Source organism: Balaenoptera acutorostrata, chromosome 15 (genome assembly GCF_949987535.1).
Source record: "Balaenoptera acutorostrata chromosome 15, mBalAcu1.1, whole genome shotgun sequence".
Taxonomy (NCBI): Eukaryota; Metazoa; Chordata; class Mammalia; order Artiodactyla; family Balaenopteridae; genus Balaenoptera; species Balaenoptera acutorostrata.
The window spans coordinates 3,676,451-3,694,326 of NC_080078.1; the positions used below are offsets into that span (position 1 = coordinate 3,676,451).

The 17,876-nt window shown below is 50.6% G+C and overlaps 1 protein-coding gene across 6 annotated transcripts in view; it reads right to left on the reverse strand.

Annotated features, from left to right (window-relative positions):
- The window catches only part of MMD2 (monocyte to macrophage differentiation associated 2), a 68,350-nt gene that overhangs the window by 17,558 nt on the left and 32,916 nt on the right, over positions 1-17,876 (reverse strand). For 3 of the 6 annotated variants that reach the window (XM_028167570.2, XM_057528404.1, XM_057528405.1), the window contains 6 exons: positions 16,996-17,077; positions 14,984-15,144; positions 11,248-11,322; positions 6,825-6,926; positions 5,946-6,015; positions 1,245-2,310 (listed from right to left, as the gene is read on the reverse strand). In XM_028167570.2, coding sequence (XP_028023371.2) covers positions 2,107-2,310; positions 5,946-6,015; positions 6,825-6,926; positions 11,248-11,322; positions 14,984-15,144; positions 16,996-17,077 — 694 coding nt within the window. In that variant the 3' untranslated portion in view covers positions 1,245-2,106. Of the gene's footprint in view, positions 1-1,244; positions 2,311-4,703; positions 5,591-5,945; positions 6,016-6,824; positions 6,927-11,247; positions 11,323-14,983; positions 15,145-16,995; positions 17,078-17,876 lie in introns of those variants that run through there. The other 3 variants (XM_028167574.2, XM_028167572.2, XM_028167573.2) reach the window with 3 other exon arrangements.

Sequence of the window (17,876 nt, forward strand, 5' to 3'; positions counted from 1 at the left end):
GGGGAGCCCCTAGGTCAGAGGAAGGTCGGAAGTTCTTCAGTGCTAATGCCCGAGTAGGGCTTTGAAGGATGTGTAGGAGCGAGTTGGGTGAATGAGGGGTAAACAGAGTCCCCATCAGAGGAACCGGCACCTCAAAAGGTGTGGGAGATAACAGGGCAGGCTGTCTAGGGGAAAATGTCAGACCCAACACCCAGGAGGAGCACGAGGAGACGCACGTATCAGAGGAGTTCAGCAGGGGCTGGGGGACCAGTAAAGAGAGCCCCGGGTCAGTGTCCCAAGCACCCAGCATTGGCCCTGTCACAGGGCTTTGGTCCCCATCAACCCCTTGATGACGGGACTGTCATCTCGGCCTGCCATGGTACCATGCTTTGGGAGCTTTCCTAAACAGCATCCCAGAACCCACGTGACCCCTCCAAACCTCGGGCTCAGGCAGAGGCCAGGTCACAGTGTCCCTGCCCCCAACCAGGGGCAAGCCTTGCCCTCCAGCCTGCCCTTCCCCCCGCAAAGCTTCCCCTCCCCCGCAACTCCAACCCTGACCCCAACTGATGGGAGATACTTGGTGGGCTCCACAGGGCAGGTGTGCAGAACAGAGGGTCTGGGAGTGTCAGTATAGACACACACACACACACACACACACACACACACGCACACGCACGCAAGAGGACAAAACATCCCCAAGGCATCTCCCAGCTCGGAACCTGCCTGCCTGAGGAATGTGTCGGATGATTTAATACCGGCTTGGATATGGGATTCCAGATGCCGGAGTCCTGAAATACCCTGGAATGGACGAGAACTAAGCATAAGGCATCTTGTCTTTGCCCACTTGACTCTGGTTGGGAGTCGTAGAATGAAGCCTGTAGAATGAGACAGATCTTGACCCAGAGAGTCTGAGATTCCAGATCAGACCCTGGATCTAGGCCTGGATCCCTCCCAGTAAATGTCCGTGTGCCGGGTACAGATCGCTGGCCCAGCCCTGGGAGGGGGCCGAGGATAGGCCCTTGGAAGCCTTTTCTTTGGGCTCCTGGGGGCTTCAGAGGTTGGGGTATCCCAGCCACTCTGCCCAGACCCCTATCAAATTAGCCGAGGGCTTCTCTCTAGGGCTCATCGCAGGAGCCTCCAAGGGCCGCTGATTGGCACCCAGTAAGAATCTGAATCACAAACCCTAAGTCGGGAGCAAGCAGGCAAGTTCCTGGGATCTGCTTGACCCTCCCCCTCCCCACCCCACCCCCAATGAATGGCTCTCATAATTTCTCTGGATTTATCGGCATGAGAAGAAATGGCCAAGTGACAGCTTTCCCATCTGCAACCACTCATTCCTCTGCACTGAGAACCAGCTACGGTGCAGTAGAACGACAGGGGCTGCTCTGGGTACACTCGGTCTCCCCCCACGGCCCCAAACTGCCCCCTCTAGGGGATAAGCCTGCTCCCCAACATGGAAACACTGAACTGGTCTGGGCATGACCCCAGTGCAGAGCACACGGGGCAAGCAAGGCAAAGAGGTGGCATCGTGAGTGCCAAGTCGATTGGTAGTGGCTGCCCAGAGCAGTCTCGGGAAGGATCCGGATACCACACCATGCTGCAGTTGATTGGTGATGTCTGCCACGGTCGTGGATGTTCACCATCCCTGATCTACAAGCTGGGTGACTTTCCCTGAGCAGGGGACAATTCCCCAGCCAGGACTTTGGTAGCAGAGAAGGAGGCCCTGGCCACCCAGGTATAAATAACCCACTAGACTCCCTGATAGATTTCTCAGGACCTTAGGAAGCTCATATTGGCCCATCATTCCTCAGTTGGCCAGGACCACGTCTGCCCTCTTTTCTGACTATGTTAACGTTGGTTGTATTAGGAAACATTTGTCTAGAATAGAAACACATTACAGGGTTAATTTCTCCTCTGTAAAAATGACTAAATGCTTTCTTTCTCACCTAGGACCCAAGGGGTGGTCTGACTGTCACCAGAAGTAACCTTGGACCCATCAAAAAGCTCTACCCATAGGAGGGAAGACGGGGGGGCCTGGGCGCTGGGCTCTGGGCTCAAGTTCGCAGAAACACTCCCCTGTGATGCTCTGCTCCAAAAGCCTAAATGTCCTGTGCAGGCTGAGCCACCTCATTTGGACACCTTGGCCTGTAGGGTGCTGGGCAGATACAGGTACCTCCAGATGGCATAGTAGTGGGTACCAGCACCAAATGCCACAAAGAGATGCCAGATGGCGTGGGCAAAGGGGATCCTCCCGTCACTCTTGAAGAACACCATGCCCAAGCAGTAGAAGACCCCTCCGGTCACCAGCTCCCAGATGCCCTCGGTGTTGGGCTGTCGGCAAGGACAAGGGTGAGCACAGGTCAGATGAGCAGCCAGCAAGACCAGGATCACCCAGCCGTTCCCCCCCCGACCCAGAGGGGCGAGAAGATATGTGGATGGTGAGGCAGCCCAGAGTCCTAGGCGGGGCGTCTCTACACAGTGACGCCATCAGTTCTCCCCAGATTCATTCTCCAGGGTAACACGTTTCTATCAAAATCTCAAAGAATATCTTATAGCTTTGTTATCTTTTCTAAAAAGCAATATATCTGAGTGTATCCCAAAAGAAATGAAAGCAGAGACTCAGACAGGTACTTGTACATCCAAGTTCACAGCAGCATTATTCACAGTAGCCAAAAGGTGGAAGTAACCCAAGTGTCCATCAAGAGAAGAATGGATAAACAAAGTGTTATTCATGTTACTTTATACAATGGAATATTATGCAGCCTTAAAAAGGAAGGAAACTCTGACACACGATGATACGACATGGAGGAACCTCAAGGATGTTATGCAAAGTGCAATAAGCCAGCCACAAAAGGACAGATCCTGTAGGATTCCATGTATGTGAGGTCCCTGGAGGAGTCAAAATCATAGTCAAAAAGTAGAAGGGTGGCTCCTGGGGGCTGAGGATGGGGGAGGGGAGTTAGTGTGTAACGGGGACAGAGTTTCAGTTTGGGAAGATGAGGAACTTCTGTGGACGGATGGTGGCGATGGATGCACAACAAGGTGAATGTACTTCGTGCCCCTGAATTGTACACTTAAAAATGGTTAAAATCATAAATTCTATGCATATTTTATCACAATTTTTTAAAGTAATACATACTCATGGCGAAAAATTTTAGAGAAAAATGAAGAACAGCAAGAAAAAAAGCAGCAGTCCCAGCCCCCCGAGGTGAGCATTATTAACACCTGGGTTTTTGTTGGTTATGGGGGCTCGAAGAACAGGAGGGACAGAGGGAACAGGGAGTAAGAAGAACCCACTGCCCCCTCTCCCTGAGCCCACTTCCCACAGGTATCACTGCTTACCACCAATAACGGTGCCTGACGGTATCCTTCCAGAATTGTCTAGACACACACGATATTCGGTCTGCACTTCATATACATGTACATGTGCAGGGGAACTAATCACTTTAGAAAAGGGGGCTCACACCATCCCTGCCGTCCTGAGACATCAGTTCCACGACACAGTCTTGTGGAGATCAGACTACATCCCCACGTGGAGATCCACGCCAGTCTTTGGAACAGCTGGGTAGTATTTCATTGCACATATATATAGTCACGCACCCAGTTCTCAAGAGGTGATACCTGAGTATTAAGGACATATTACAGTAACACTTCCCAGCGCTTACTATGTGCCAGGCCTTGTACACAGCACAAGGGGCCGTACGTGAGGTATCTAATGCCACCTTCACAGCAATCTCACGAGGCAGGATGACTATGTGACAGGCATGGACACACGCCCACGACAACATGCCAAGTGAGAAAAGCATGTTGTTTAACAGTGTGATCCCATTTTTGTAAAAGAAGAACAAACAAGTCAATATGTCCGCATAGCCACACAGACTTGCCTATAAATAAAAAATGGAGGAATTCTCTGACGGTCCAGTGGTTAGGACTTGGCGCTTTCACTGCCCGGGTTCAGTCCCTGGTCAGGGAACTAACATCGCAAAAGCCAAGTGGTGCAGCCAAAAAAAAAAAAAAAAATGTAAAAGATACACAATGAACCATTAATGGTGGTTGCAGCTAGGGCATCACATTGGGGAGGGGGTGAGAGGGGGATTTCAGCTCTTTTATACATTTTCAGACAGGACTTATTTTTTGCAGTGAGTATGTATTTAAATATACACTTACAATATATGTATATATGTATTTAAATTATGTAATACATAATTTGATGGATATTATATAATTAATAGATATAACTTAAACATACATATTTAAACAAGTAAACTTGGCGGGGGGAAGGTTAATCTGTAAAAATAAATACAAATCACAGGGAAAATGTTGAGTAGGAAAACTAATGGGGAGAGATTTCACTGCCAAGTATTAAGATGCAACAAAAGCTACAGTAAGTAACACGGTTTGGTACTAGTATAAGAATAGGCCAACTTGTGAAACAGACCCACATATACGTATGTGAAGCTAACATACGATAAAAGGAACATTTTTATATGGTAGATAAATAACTGCCTAATCATTTGGGGAGGAATCACCATATACATAAGAAACGGCGGTGGGAATACAGAGTTTAAAATTAGAAGTTAAACCGTAAAAGAAACAGGAGAAAATATAGGTAAATACTTATATAAACTTGGGAAAGGGAAGACCTTCCTAACCATAACACTTAAGGTAAAGCCATAAAATTAAAAAAAAAAAAAAAAAAAGAGCTATGTATGGATACTAACACACTCAGAAATTTTTCACTTCAAAATATTTTCAACTTTAAAATAAACCGCTACTCATAGATAAGAGATTAATTTAGACAAAGATCAATGCCTCAAATATATATAATGTAATGTCATTTAAATTTATAGGATAAGTTATTTATTGGTCATTTCAAACAGATAACAGTCAATTTTAATTTTTGGGAAAAAAAAGAAATATCTATTTAAACACAAATTCCTCCAGCAAGATCTATAGGACATACGTCCTTTCTTCTTTTGAAATAATTTTATTAGCTATAATTGACACACCATAAAATTCACCCTTTTAAAGTTCACAATCTAGTGGCTTCTCGACTACATAAATTTTTAACATCTGCCAACAATAATCATTTAAAAGTAAGAAACTGTTACCTGGCCTAGGGAGGTACCAGCAGGCTGAGTTGACCGTGCCCATTTGACAGAAGGGACAACTGAGGCTCAGAGAGGAAAGGGGATCCACCCACGGCCACACAAGCTGCTGCTCTTCCATGGCTGGGGCCCTGAGGCCTCTCCCTGCAAGGCTCTCCCGCTCGCAGGGCGAGGTGGTGCAGCCCAAAGAGCCCAGTACTCGGGGTTGGAGGTTACAGGGCCACATCCCAGCTCAGCCCCTCGAGGGCTGCATGTCCTTGGGCCAGTCACCTTCTCTCTCAGAGCCTGAGCATCCTTGTTCATAAAACGGAGGTGGTCACATCCATCTCCAAGGACGCCTGGGGCGGGGAAGTAAGGTCCTGTAAGTAAGCTTCCTGCACGTCACAAGGGGTCAGGACGCACGGTAAAGAGGTCAACCTTCACGTGCCAAGAAGCAGTTTAGGGTGTGGAAGCATCAGAGGGGGTGTCAGAAGTCTGAGACTCGGCTCTGCCTCCGTGGCCACCTATGTTATTATTATAGGTTTAATTTAGCGATCGGGTACTTACTCTGTTCCAGGCACCATTCTAAGCACTGTCCATGGGTTTTTCTTACTTGATCCCTAAATAGGCGGGAACTGGAGCCCCGAGGGACTAACGAATTCATTGGAGGTGAAGCAGAGAGAGGAGGTGCCGTAGAACCGGGGAGCCGAGCCCTGGGGTGACCTGCACGTTCTGCTGCCTCAGCCCGCAAGTCACACTGACCCCGGGCCTCAGTTCCCTCGTCTGCCAGAGGAGGAGGTTCAACCTGACAATCTCCAGAGTCACTGTGGGTCCCCTCCAGCCAGACGGGAGGCCCCACGCCGGGTGGGGGCAACTTACCATGGAAAGGATGACCAGGGCGGGGAAGAAGCCCATGACGACGTAGCAGAGCAGCTCCACGAGCTTGTACCTGCCAGGAAGACAAGCCATCTTGGCCTCAGGACAGCCTCCCCACGAGGGATAGCTCCCCGCTCGGGTTAGGAGGGGACACCCTGGCCGGAAGCGTAAGAGAAAGGGACTCTGCCCTCTGCTCAGCACTCCTGGGCCCAGATTTCATCCAGCTACACCCAGCAGGTGCTGGCAGAGTTGGGTGGCCATGGGAGGGTCTCTTTCCCTCTCTGAGACTTGGTTTCCACATCCATGAAATGACATTTGAGGATTGCAAATGCTGGGTGTAGCATGCCTATGGGTGCTTCCCATGCTCAACCCAGGGCAGACATTACTATTCGATCCCAGCACCTTTCCACACAAGGCCCAAGCAGCCACTCTCCATCCATCTGAGTGGCTGCACCAACTGACACCTGTTTGCTGTCCCTGGAGATTCCAGGAGTCTGTTATTCCCTTTGGCTTCTCTAGCTCTGTTTCTTTCCCACACTTAATCATTCGCAGCCTGTCACTCAGCAGGATGGAAGGGAGTGGGCAGCCCTGAGAGCCTCTCCCCCTTATCTGCTAACACAGCTTCGGGAAGGCAGGTAATACCTGACATCATTCAGTGGGTCTAGGAACCTACAATGCCCTTTTTTTTTTTTTTTTTTTTTAACTCTTCAGATTGATCCTGTGGGCTGTGGACCTGGTGGCCATCAATGGACCCGAACACAGGGATGCCAGGCACAGCGGCGCCCTCGTGCTTCTAGGGTTATCGGGGGGTCTCGTCTCACTGGGGGCAGGGAGGAGGCACCCCCCCCCAACCTGAGGCCGCTCCCGCAAGCCCTGGCTTACCGCTCATGGAAGAAGAAGACATAGATGGTACCCACGGAGGCCATGATCCAGACCAGCCACCGCATGTGGGAGGCCCAGGGGCCCAGCTCGCGAAGGTTCAGCCTGGGAGGGAGGGCCACGGGCACAGCCTGAGGGGGGCACTGGGATCTAGCCCTCCACAGCCAGCCCGTCCCAGGAACACCGACCCCAGAGAAGCCCCGTCCCCATGGCTCCACGTGTGGGATGTGGCCTCTCACGGAGGACACGTGGAGAGACAGAGAAACTGAAACCACAGGCAGTGATTAGAGCAAAATTAGCACCACTGATCATGTCCAAGCATTGAAAGAAAAGGGCGTCTCAAGCCAGCGGGCATATAAACAAGTGAAGCCTGTTTGGAGAATGTATCAGACTCTGAAGGGCACGTATCCCGTGGCCCGGGCACTCCAAGTTCAGGGGCTGGCCAGAGGAACGCTGTTTTGCGAGCACACAGAGGCACAGAAAAGGACCTTCGTCCCAGCATCAGTCCCTGTAGGAAACGCCTGAAAACCCCTCAAACTGGCCACCAAAAGGGGACGGGAATATAAGGTGAGTATCCCTCCAGGCTGGTTACTAACGTATTGACTCTCAGCTCTACATTCACCCTTTTTGCCGGCTGGGTTTTCAACAGAGCTGGGCCTCGTGAATTTCTTCCTTTGCAGCTAGCACAGCGTCAAGTCTGTCAGTAGAGGGTGGTGGAGACTTTGCAGAAGGAATTCCTTCCTTCCTTCCGGATTCCTGTGACTCTCTCCCCAGGCTCCCGGAAAGTGGGCTTTTCTCTCCACTGCTTGGCACAGGTGGTGTCTCCAGGGCCAGGCGTCTGCAGGTCCCAGCCTTCTCCAGCCTTTGGCCTCTGTGTGTTTCCTCCAGCTGTTGGCTTAGGTACACAGTCGGGGGCCCCGGACAGTGCAGGCCTGTGCCCCAGGCCAGGGAGCTGCCCCCGCACCCTCTCTGCAGCCCCACACACATGCGTTCCTGTCCAGCACGCGGACTGTCTTCAGCCTGTGCAGCCGTCTGCACAACGAAACTGCACGGAAACGCTCCAGATTCCTGCAGAGAGGGACTCTGGTTCCAGAAGATGGTGATTTTTCTTTTGCCCACCTCGATGTTTATAAGTCTATCGTGTTTGTTTTCTGAAGCACTGGGGAAGGAAGATTCTGTGTCACACTTGATCCTGCCAGGTTTTTCCATCCTTCGTGACATGGTTCTGCCGGCCTCATGAATCACGTGAATGACGTCTGTGTCCTCTGATTCTCTCTCTCTCAACCCCACATCCAAGCAACCGCCAAGTTCTGCTGACTCTTCCTCCTACAAAGCCCGCAAGCCAGGGCACACCTCCCCACCTCGGCACCTGTACCCCTCCTTCACGGCACAGTTGTGGTTCATTCCTTGTGTCAGTATCCTTGGGACAGTCAACGTCTGCATCCTCCGTGAGACTGTAAGTCCCATGAGGAGAGAGAGTCTGTGTCTTTGCTCACAGCCGTATCCTCAGACACCAGCACGGGATGGGCACAGAGCTGGTGCCCAAGTGGTCACAGCCAGGGATAAAGAGTAGAAATCCAGGCACTGAATCAGCCAAGCGGGGGAGAGTCAGAGGGCTACTCTAGAAATCTACATCAAGGATAGTTACGGCAGCTGAACACAAAACCTAGCTTTACTCTAATTGGCAACATCCAAAAAGAAACCTGAGATCACTTGGCTCCCAACAACTACAGGTGGTGCCTGGGGGTGACATGGGGCCATCAGGAGGCGGCCTTGTGGACTGAGTGCCCAGCCACGTCTTCTGGCTTCTCCCTCCTGCTCTCAGCTTCTCCCGTGGCTCCCACCTACCCACTCCAGCAGCAGCCCCTCATCCAGGACCAACACTTCTTCTCGGAGCCTCCATACGCCTGCCCACCTGGCATCCAACAACCAGAAGCATCCTGGTTGGCAGGACAGAAGCATGTCCCCTCCTCCCGCAAAGCCCAGTTGGGCGTAGGGCTGCCTCTGACGATGTCTCCAGGCTGACGGCAGCAGGGCTGATTTCCTAACACTCCCGAGAGTCACTGATTTCCTGGGGAAAGCTGTTGCCGGAAACCCTGGCATCCCCCGCTCTACATCCCCTCTCCCCCACCTTCAGTCACTCAGTCCACTCAGTTTCCTGTAAATATATTTTCCATCCATCCATCCATCCACCCACCCATCCATCTATCCGTCCTCTTGACTCCAAGGCCACTACCAGGGCCCCAGCCATCACAATCTCTCTCCCAGGTCCTTGCACCAGCCTCCTCACACCTCCCTGCTCCCAAGGCATCACCTTTCAGTCCAAAAAATAAAAATACATCAATATCCTGTTTCAAACCCCCAACCACTCCTCAGTGTAGACCAGCAGCCCCCGTCTGTACCCTGTTCACCACCACACCCGCACTACAATGACCAGAGGACCGTGTAGCAATAATCACCCTCAAACGCTGGTCACAGGAGGTGGAGACCTGTGGTTTATTCGCCCAGAACGCTGTCCAGCAAGCAGACTGGATGGTGACTCCTGCAATCATGACTCCATGACTCTCACCACATAATGTTGCCCGAAAGAAGCAAGATCCGAAAGAACGATGATCTCATTAACATGAAGTAAGAAATCAGGCAAAACTGCCCTATGATGGCAGACGTCAGGACTGTGGTTACCTCTGGGGGGCAGCAGACTGGGGAGGGGCTGGAGATGTTTTGTTTCTCCACCTGGGTGCTGGCTGCAGCGTGTGGGAACTCACTGTGCGTATCCCCCAGGCACGTCTCAATAAAATGTGTTTCAAAAGCAGTCGTCTTTGTGCGTACCGACAAAACCCATTGATTAGTTGAGATGATGAAAAAGAACGCTCCGTTTACGACAGCCAAAAATGGGAATTCCCCAGGCAAAAATGGAACAAACCTCTGTGGCTCCCACTCCTCAGAGGCCAACGTGCAGATTCTCAGAGAGGCACACCTCCTCCAGGAAGCCCTCCTGAGGCCACCTCTGCAGGGCGGTGCCTCCTCTGAGCTCCACGGCTGCATGCGCACAGGCCCGTGTCACCGTGCTGTCACTGTCCTGTCACAGAGCCCCTCTGCCAGCCAGAACCTTAGCGTCCTGACCCCCAGCACTGCCCGGCCACCCAGACACATTCAACAAGTGTGACTGGAACGGCCCTTCTCCCCTCACAGGGGCTCTGCAGGCTTCCCGGCTTTTCGTGTGTGACCTGAGTGTTTCTTTATTCCAGAACTTTCGAAAACCCTGAGGCACTTGCCGGGGGAGTTTATTTTTTTTTGTTTTTTAATTTATTTATTTATTTATTTATTTTTGGCTGCGTTGGGTCTTTGCTGCTGTGCGCGGGCTTTCTCTAGTTGCAGTGAGCAGGGGCTACTCCTCGTTGCGGTGCACGGGCTTCTCATTGCGGTGGCTTCTCTTTGTTGCGGAGCACGGGCTCTAGGTGAGGAGGCTTCAGTAGTTGTGGCACGTGGGCTCAGTAGTTGTGGCTCACAGGCTCTAGAGCACAGGCTCAGTAGTTGTGGCTCACAGGCGGCATGTGGGATCTTCCCGGACCAGGGCTGGAACCCGTGTCCCCTGCACTGGCAGGCGGATTCTTAACCACTGCGCCACCAGGGAAGCCCCTTGCTGGGGGAGTTTAAACTGGTACGATCTGTGGAGGGTGACTTGGCAACAATGAGTAAGGCCCACTCCTGCCCCCCAGCCGTCCAAGCCTCTAATTTACCCCACAAAGATCAGGCTTGGCCATATGAACCTGCTGTTTCTGTAGATCAGAAAAGGTTGCCTCAACAATTTCACCTGATTCGAGCCAACAGAACCAAGCACCTATGCTGAGTGGTACAACAGCAAGGACTTTCACTGCAGCCCTGTTTGTTATAGCAAAGGAAGGGGGAGTGCCAACATCATAAATATTCATAAATAGGGGTGGCCAGGGAACATTATACTGCTGTAAAAAAAAAAAGAAAGAAAGAAAAAGGAGTGGGGAAATGTTCAAGGTACTAATATGGAAAGATGTCCCCAAGTCCATGACTAAGAGAATGAAAGCAAACTGCCGAGTTTGTACAGTATCCTTCCTTTTGTATTAAAGTAGGAAAGTATAAGTATAAATATAAACATATAAAATATAGGTATGTCTGTGCATGTCTTTGCATATATACATATGCATATATGCAAATGTGTGTCTGTACATATACTCATACATACACGTTTGCTCTTTCCTACACAAAAGCACTCCGGAAGGATACACAGGAAACTGGTACTAAGTAGTTGCTTCTAGGAAGGAGAATGGGTGGTGGGCGTCTTTTTACCTACATGCTTTTGTGCCGACATATCACCCAGCCAAACACGAAGAAATTCAAACAAAGGAGAGAGAGGACGCCAGCCCTCCCGGGGACCCGCAGAGACACTCACCAGGGCGCGTAGGAGGCCGCGATGAAGAAATAGATGACCATGCGGTCGGACATGTGCAGACAGTGCTCCACCGCCCTGTGGCAGAGAAGGCGGGTTACGGGCCCTGCCCTGGACCAACGGGCTTTGGGGGAGCCTGGGCTCAGGGCTGACGCACCTCCATCCACCATGACCCCTCGGGCCTCGATGTCCCCATCTGTGAGTGACCAGAGCAATGGTTTTCCAACCAGGCTCCCTGTCACCCTAGGAGTTGAATGGAGACACCTCGGGGGTACCACCGAGGACCCTCCTCCCTCTGACAGCCTCCTCCCATACTTTAATCAGAGGAAGTCGGCATTCTGTTTTATATACTGGGCTTTTTGAAAGATTTCAAATGATAAAGAATTCAGTAGCTTGAAAAAAAAGTGTGAGACACAGACTCACAAATACAGAGGACAAACTAGTGGTTACCAGTGGGGAGAGGGAAAGGGGGAGGGGCAACATGGGGGAGGGGATGAAGAGGCACAAACCATTACATATAAAATAGGCTACAAGGGGGATTCCCTGGCGGTCCAGTGGTTAGGACTCGGCGCTTTCATTGCGGTGGCCTGGGTTCGATCCCTGGTCGGGGAACTAAGATTCCACAAGCTGTGCAGCATGGCCAAAAAAATAAATGAATAAATAATAAAATAAGCTACAAGGATGTATTGTACAATCCAGGGAATATAGCCAGTATTTTGCAGTAACTATAAATGGAATATAACCTTTAAAAAAATTGTGAATCACCACGTTGTACACCTGTAACTTATATAATACTGTACATCAACTATACTTCAATTAAACAATGAAAGAAATTCAAGGACCTACTGTATAGCACAGGGAACTATACTCAATATTTTGTAATAACCTATATTGGAAAAGAATCTGAAAAAGAATATATATATATACAAATACACATACATATACATATATATGTATGTATGTATAACTGAATCACTTTGCTGTGTACCTGTTAACTAATACAACATTGTAAATCAACTATACTTCAATTAAGAAAATAAAAATAAAAATGGAAAAAATGAACTTAAAAATGCATACTCAAGAGAAGTCTAGCAAGCAGAAGAAAATATGGAAAATTAAATGTTTATTAATTCTATTCTATTCTCCTTTCATTAAAAAAAAAATAAGTGCAAAACTAACAAACCTAGGTGCCCCCTGAAGACCCTCTGGGTTCTGGCATTCTGGTTCAGGTCCAGGCTCTGAAGTCATAAGACCTGGGTTCGAATCCCAACCCTACCACAGAGAGACTAGGACCTTGAGCAAGTTACGTACCCTCCCTGGTCTCAGCTCCCTCAGCTGTAAAACAGGGAGGATACTGGCCACCTATCGGGGTCGCTGTGAGGACTAAGAGGGTCAGGACTCAGCACAACGCGTAACAGGAAGTGCTCATAAACGTTACTGTTTCCGTTATGACCTCCCCTTGAAGAACAAATTACAGTCATCAATACACCTGACCAGCGTGGTAGCCAGCCTCCAAAATGGTACCCAAGGAGCCCCACTTTCTGGTCCTCACACCTGTGTGCGGCCCCTCCCACAACAAATATGGCAAACATATGGAACCAATAGGAGGTTGCAGAAATGATGGTGTGTGTGGTTTCTAAGGCTAGATCATAAAAGATATCACAGCCTCTGCCTTGTTCTCTTGAATCACTAACTTTGGGGGGGGACGAGCCATGTGGCCGAGGGGAGGTCCACGTGGGAAGGACTGAGCACCCCCAAGCATCCAGCACCGACATGCCAGGCCTGGGAGGGAGACACCTTGGAAGTGGCTTCTCCAGCCCAGGTCCAGCCTTCAGGTGATGGCAGCCCCGGGCAGCATCATGACTACATCAGCGACCTTGAACCAGAAACACACATCTAAGCTCCCAAATTCCTGCCTCTCTGAAGCTTTGAGAAAGAATCAGGTTTTACCGTTATTTGAAGCCTCTATGATTCAGGGTTATTTGTTATGCAGCAGTGGATAACTAGTACAAACTGTGATTCTATCTAGCGACTGCAGCCTTCATTAAATTTGGCCGTGTTTCTCTCTGATGCTGGGCTAACTGCAAGTCTTCCTAGAAATGAAAGGAATAACCACAGCTGATACATACAGAGCACATTCTATAATCAGAGCACCGTTCTAAGATCTTTACGAGCATTAACTCTTTAATCCCACCTAGGAGGGAGGGACCATACTTTTCATCCACCGCGTCACAGATGAGGACACGAAAGGGCAGCAGCGTCACACCACTGGTAAGTGGGCCCCAAACCCAATGACTGCTGTCTTTAGAAGAAAAAGGAGAGGGAGATCTGGACACAGAGACACACGGGGAGGAAGGCCTGTGAAGACAGAGGCAGAGATTGGAGTGATGCTGCCACAAGCCAAGGAACCATGGGAACCACCAGAAGCTGGAAGAGGCAGGGAAGGGTCCTCCCGTAGAGACATGGCCCTCCTGATACCCTGATCTCAGGCTTCTGGCCTCCTAAACTATGAGATGCTAAGTTCCTGTGGTTTCAAGCCCCCCAGTGTGTTGTAATTCATTACAGCAACCAGGAGCCACAGAGAGGAAAGAATGGGGACAGGAGGGGGTGGGATACAGCAGAGTCACAGGGCTTCTGGGGGCAAGAGGGGCATTGGACATGGGGACCAGTGGTCACTGCAGCTGCTACAATGGACCAGAGCGTCCCCTCACTTTATGGGGGCCCTGGAAACCTAGAATCAACACTGGCTTGGACACAACTATGTGACCTTGAGCAAGTCACGTTCCAGATTCAGTGTCATCAGGCACAAAACAGGGATTCTACAAGCTGCAACCTGGATGAGCCCGGGACATCACGGTCAGTGAAAGAAGCCAGTCACAAAAGGCAGAAGCATCTCAAGGGTCCATCAACAGATGAAGCGATAAACAACGTGTGGTCCATCCATACAATGGAATATGATTCAGCCTTGAAAAGGAAGGCGATTCTGACACCTGCTACAACATGGATGAACCCTGAGGACATTGTGCTCATGAAAGGATAAATATTATACGATTCCACTTACATGGGGTACACAGAGCAGTCAAATTCATAGAGACAGAAAGTAGGAGGGTGGGTGCCAGGGGCTGGGGAAGGGGGAATGGGGAGTTAGTGTTTAATGGGGACAGAGTTTCAATTTGGGAAGATGAAGAAGTTCTGGAGATGATGGTGGTGATAGCTGCACAACAATGTGAATGTAGTTAGCACTACTGAACTGTATACTTAAAATGGTCAAGATGGTAAATTTTATGTCATGTGTATTTATCACAATTTTTAAAAAATTAAAAACAAAACAAATCAAAATTAAAATCCAGGGTTCTAATGCCTACATTGCAGAATTACTGGAAAGATGCAGAGGGACATCTGCAGAATGCCCGGAACCTACTAGGGGGTGCCCAGAAGGGGGCGATTATTATGACGATTATGAGGGTCCCTCACAATGACCCTGGGAGCGAGGGGCTTGTTCTTCTGGACTCGTAGAAGTGAGCAAACGAGGCAAATGAGGGTGAGGTGGTCCACCCATGTGGGACTCAATCCTGCCGGCCCGAGGCAAAGACGGCACAAGGCCTTCCATCCAGGGCCCCTCCTGGCTCAGCCAAGCATGGCCTGAGGCATCCTGCCTCACCCCTCAGCCCACCGTGGGCCCCAGCCCTGGTCACCCTGCCAGGCACTCGCCCCCTCCCATGGGCTAGGCAGCAGGTACCTGAGGTGGCTCTTCTTCCAGGAGATCGTGTGGAACACGGTGGACACCACAAAGAGCCCACAGAGCCCGAGGCCGTAGATCCAGGCAGAGATGGTCTCCCAGTCGTCGTCCGACAGGAAGTAGAGGTTGGAGCTGCCGAGGATGCTGGGAATGATCCAGAGCTGGAAGCAGGGTGGGGAGAGGTGCTGCAGGACCAGCCTTTGGAGTGGGGTCCAGGCAAATACAGAGCCCCTGAGCAACCCGAGCCTTTTCTCCAGACCTGCACTGTCCAAAAGAACTTCCCGTGATGGAGGGAAGGTTCTAGACCTGCACTGTCCAATAGAACTTCCCGTGATGGTGGGAAGGTTCTAGACCTGCACCATCCAGAAGAACTTCCTGTGATGGTGGGAAGGTTCTAGACCTGTACTGTCCAACAGAACTTCCCATGATGGAGGGAAGGTTCTAGACCTGCACCATCCAGGAGAACTTCCTGTGATGGTGGGAAGGTTCTAGGCCTGTACTGTCCAACAGAACTTCCCATGATGGAGGGAAGGTTCTAGGCCTGCACCATCCAGGAGAACTTCCTGTGATGGTGGGAAGGTTCTAGGCCTGTACTGTCCAACAGAACTTCCCATGATGGAGGGAAGCCTCTAGACCCTGGACTGCCCAACAGAACTTCCTACAATGGTGGAAACATTCTAGATTTGCACTGTCCAGTATGGGAGCCACTAGGCACACACAGCTACTGAGCACTTGAAATGTGACTTGTACCACTGAGGACTTGAAGTTTTCATTTTAATTGGTTTCAATTTCAATTCCAACAGCTACACGAGGCCAGAGGCTACCACACTGGACAGCATAACTCTAGAGAATATCGTGGTAAAACAGGAAGCCAAGATCTCCTGTCTTCAAGAAGCATCTCTGGCCACTGCCCCCCACCCCCTGGGTCCACTGATACCCCAGCCTCCCAGTCAGGGCACACAGCTTCATGCCTCTGTGCTGTTGCACCTGTGGGTCTCTCTGAAGAAGGCATCCCTCCCTACCATGTCTACCTGGAAAACTCCTCACTCTTCGAATCTTGGTTTCTCCATCGTTCCCTCTGAGAAGTCTCAGAACTCTCCAAAGCACTGGGGGTACAGGGTCCCTGCAAGGGTTTGCCCAATTTCGTGTGTTAGGAGCACTTTATCTGGAGAGAGATTCTACAGCAGCCCCGGCCAACAGAACTATAACGTGGGTGGCGCAGGTAATTTTAGATTTTGTAGTCACCACGTTTTGAAAAGGAAATTATTTATAGGTGAAATTAATTTTAATATTTTGCTTAGTCCAATATATCCAAAATGTCATTTCAACGTGTAATTAATATGAAAAGTATTAAGAAGATACCTTACATTCTTTTCTTTCCATGCTAAGTGTTTAAAAGCTGGTGTGTATTTTATACTCACAGCACATGTCAATTCAGACAAGCTGCATTTCAGTTGTATGAGGCCAGTGGCTACCAAGCTGGACAGTGTAGGTCTAGAGCTTCATTAAATCCTCAAAGGGGCCCATGCGCCAAAGGGTTAAGGACCACTGCCCAGAGAAGGATTTCTTAGACAAGGCTGGGGTGGGGGGAGATGGCAAGTATTCCAGGCAGAGGGAACAGCATGTGCAAAGGCACGGGGTCATGCCTTCTATTTCGGAAACAGCAGGTGGCTCAGGGCGCTGGAGCCTGGGGGCAAGATCATGGCAGTGGAAGGTGGGCCAACATAAGACAAAGGCTAAGACCTATCCGGGAGCTTGCTACCGAGCCTGGATGCTGTACAAGGTACTAGGGAGCCATTGAAGGTTCTTAAAGTAAAAGAGAGGCACGCTCGGCGCCTCCAATTTCCCCAAATGACCTTCCCTCGAGATCCCACACGCTCTTCCAAGGGCCATGGAAGACTTGAGAACAGGCCACTCGGGACATTGCCATGGAACGGACACACAATCTCTCCAAGGGCAAAGAGGCTGCGTCCCCAGCCCCCCTCTTTAGCTGTCAGCCCCCCAAGACTCACAGCATGGGTGGCGCAGTTGGCGGCATGCTCGTACTCCGTGGGCTGGTACCTCCGGTGGGCAGGGACTCGGTGGTTCATGAACCTGGAGGGAGACACACAATTCCCGGAAGCTTGGCTGGGAAGCCGGGAGCGGCCCGGGCCACAGAATTCCCAGGAGGCCTGAGGACGTCGGCCCCTGCTGGTGGGAAGAGGGTCCCCTCCCCTCCCCTCCCCCTCCCCTCCCGTCCCCTTTCCCTCCTCCTCTCCCCTCCTCCTCACGCGCCCCTCCCTCCCTCCCTCCCTCCCTCTTTCTATTACACTTTTTTTGGACTATCCAACATTTTGTGCTTAATCCCCAAAGTGGTGTTTGCTACATATCGGGTTGCAGGGAATTCCCTGGCGGCCCAGCGGTTAAGACTCGGCGCTTTCACTGCTGTGGTCTGGGTTCGATCCCTGGTCGGGGAACTAAGATCCCGCAAGCTGCGCGGTGCGGCCAAAATAAATAAATAAATATTGGGTTGCAGCGTCCTCTTCATTTCTTACTTTTAATTTTCTTTAAGCATAACAGACATACAATATAGCTCCCCAAGGTACAGCTGGATGGATTTCGACGTAGACACACGCCCACGTGACCACCACCAGACGAGCCAGAGCCTCTTTCCCACACCCTAGAAAGCGCCTTTGTTACCGAACCCAGGTCCGGCTGCTCGCCGCTCGAAAGCCAGTTCTCGAGAGACAAGTGTTGGTAGGAAAGGAAACGTTGCTTTATTTTGGAGGCCGGCAATCAGCGGGGAGGGCGGACGCCTGCCCAAAGGCCGACTCCACCCCCCCGACAATCAGGGGGCAAGAGCTTTTACAGACAGAGGGAGGGGCTGCATGCAGGAACAGCGCAGTCAGCTCTG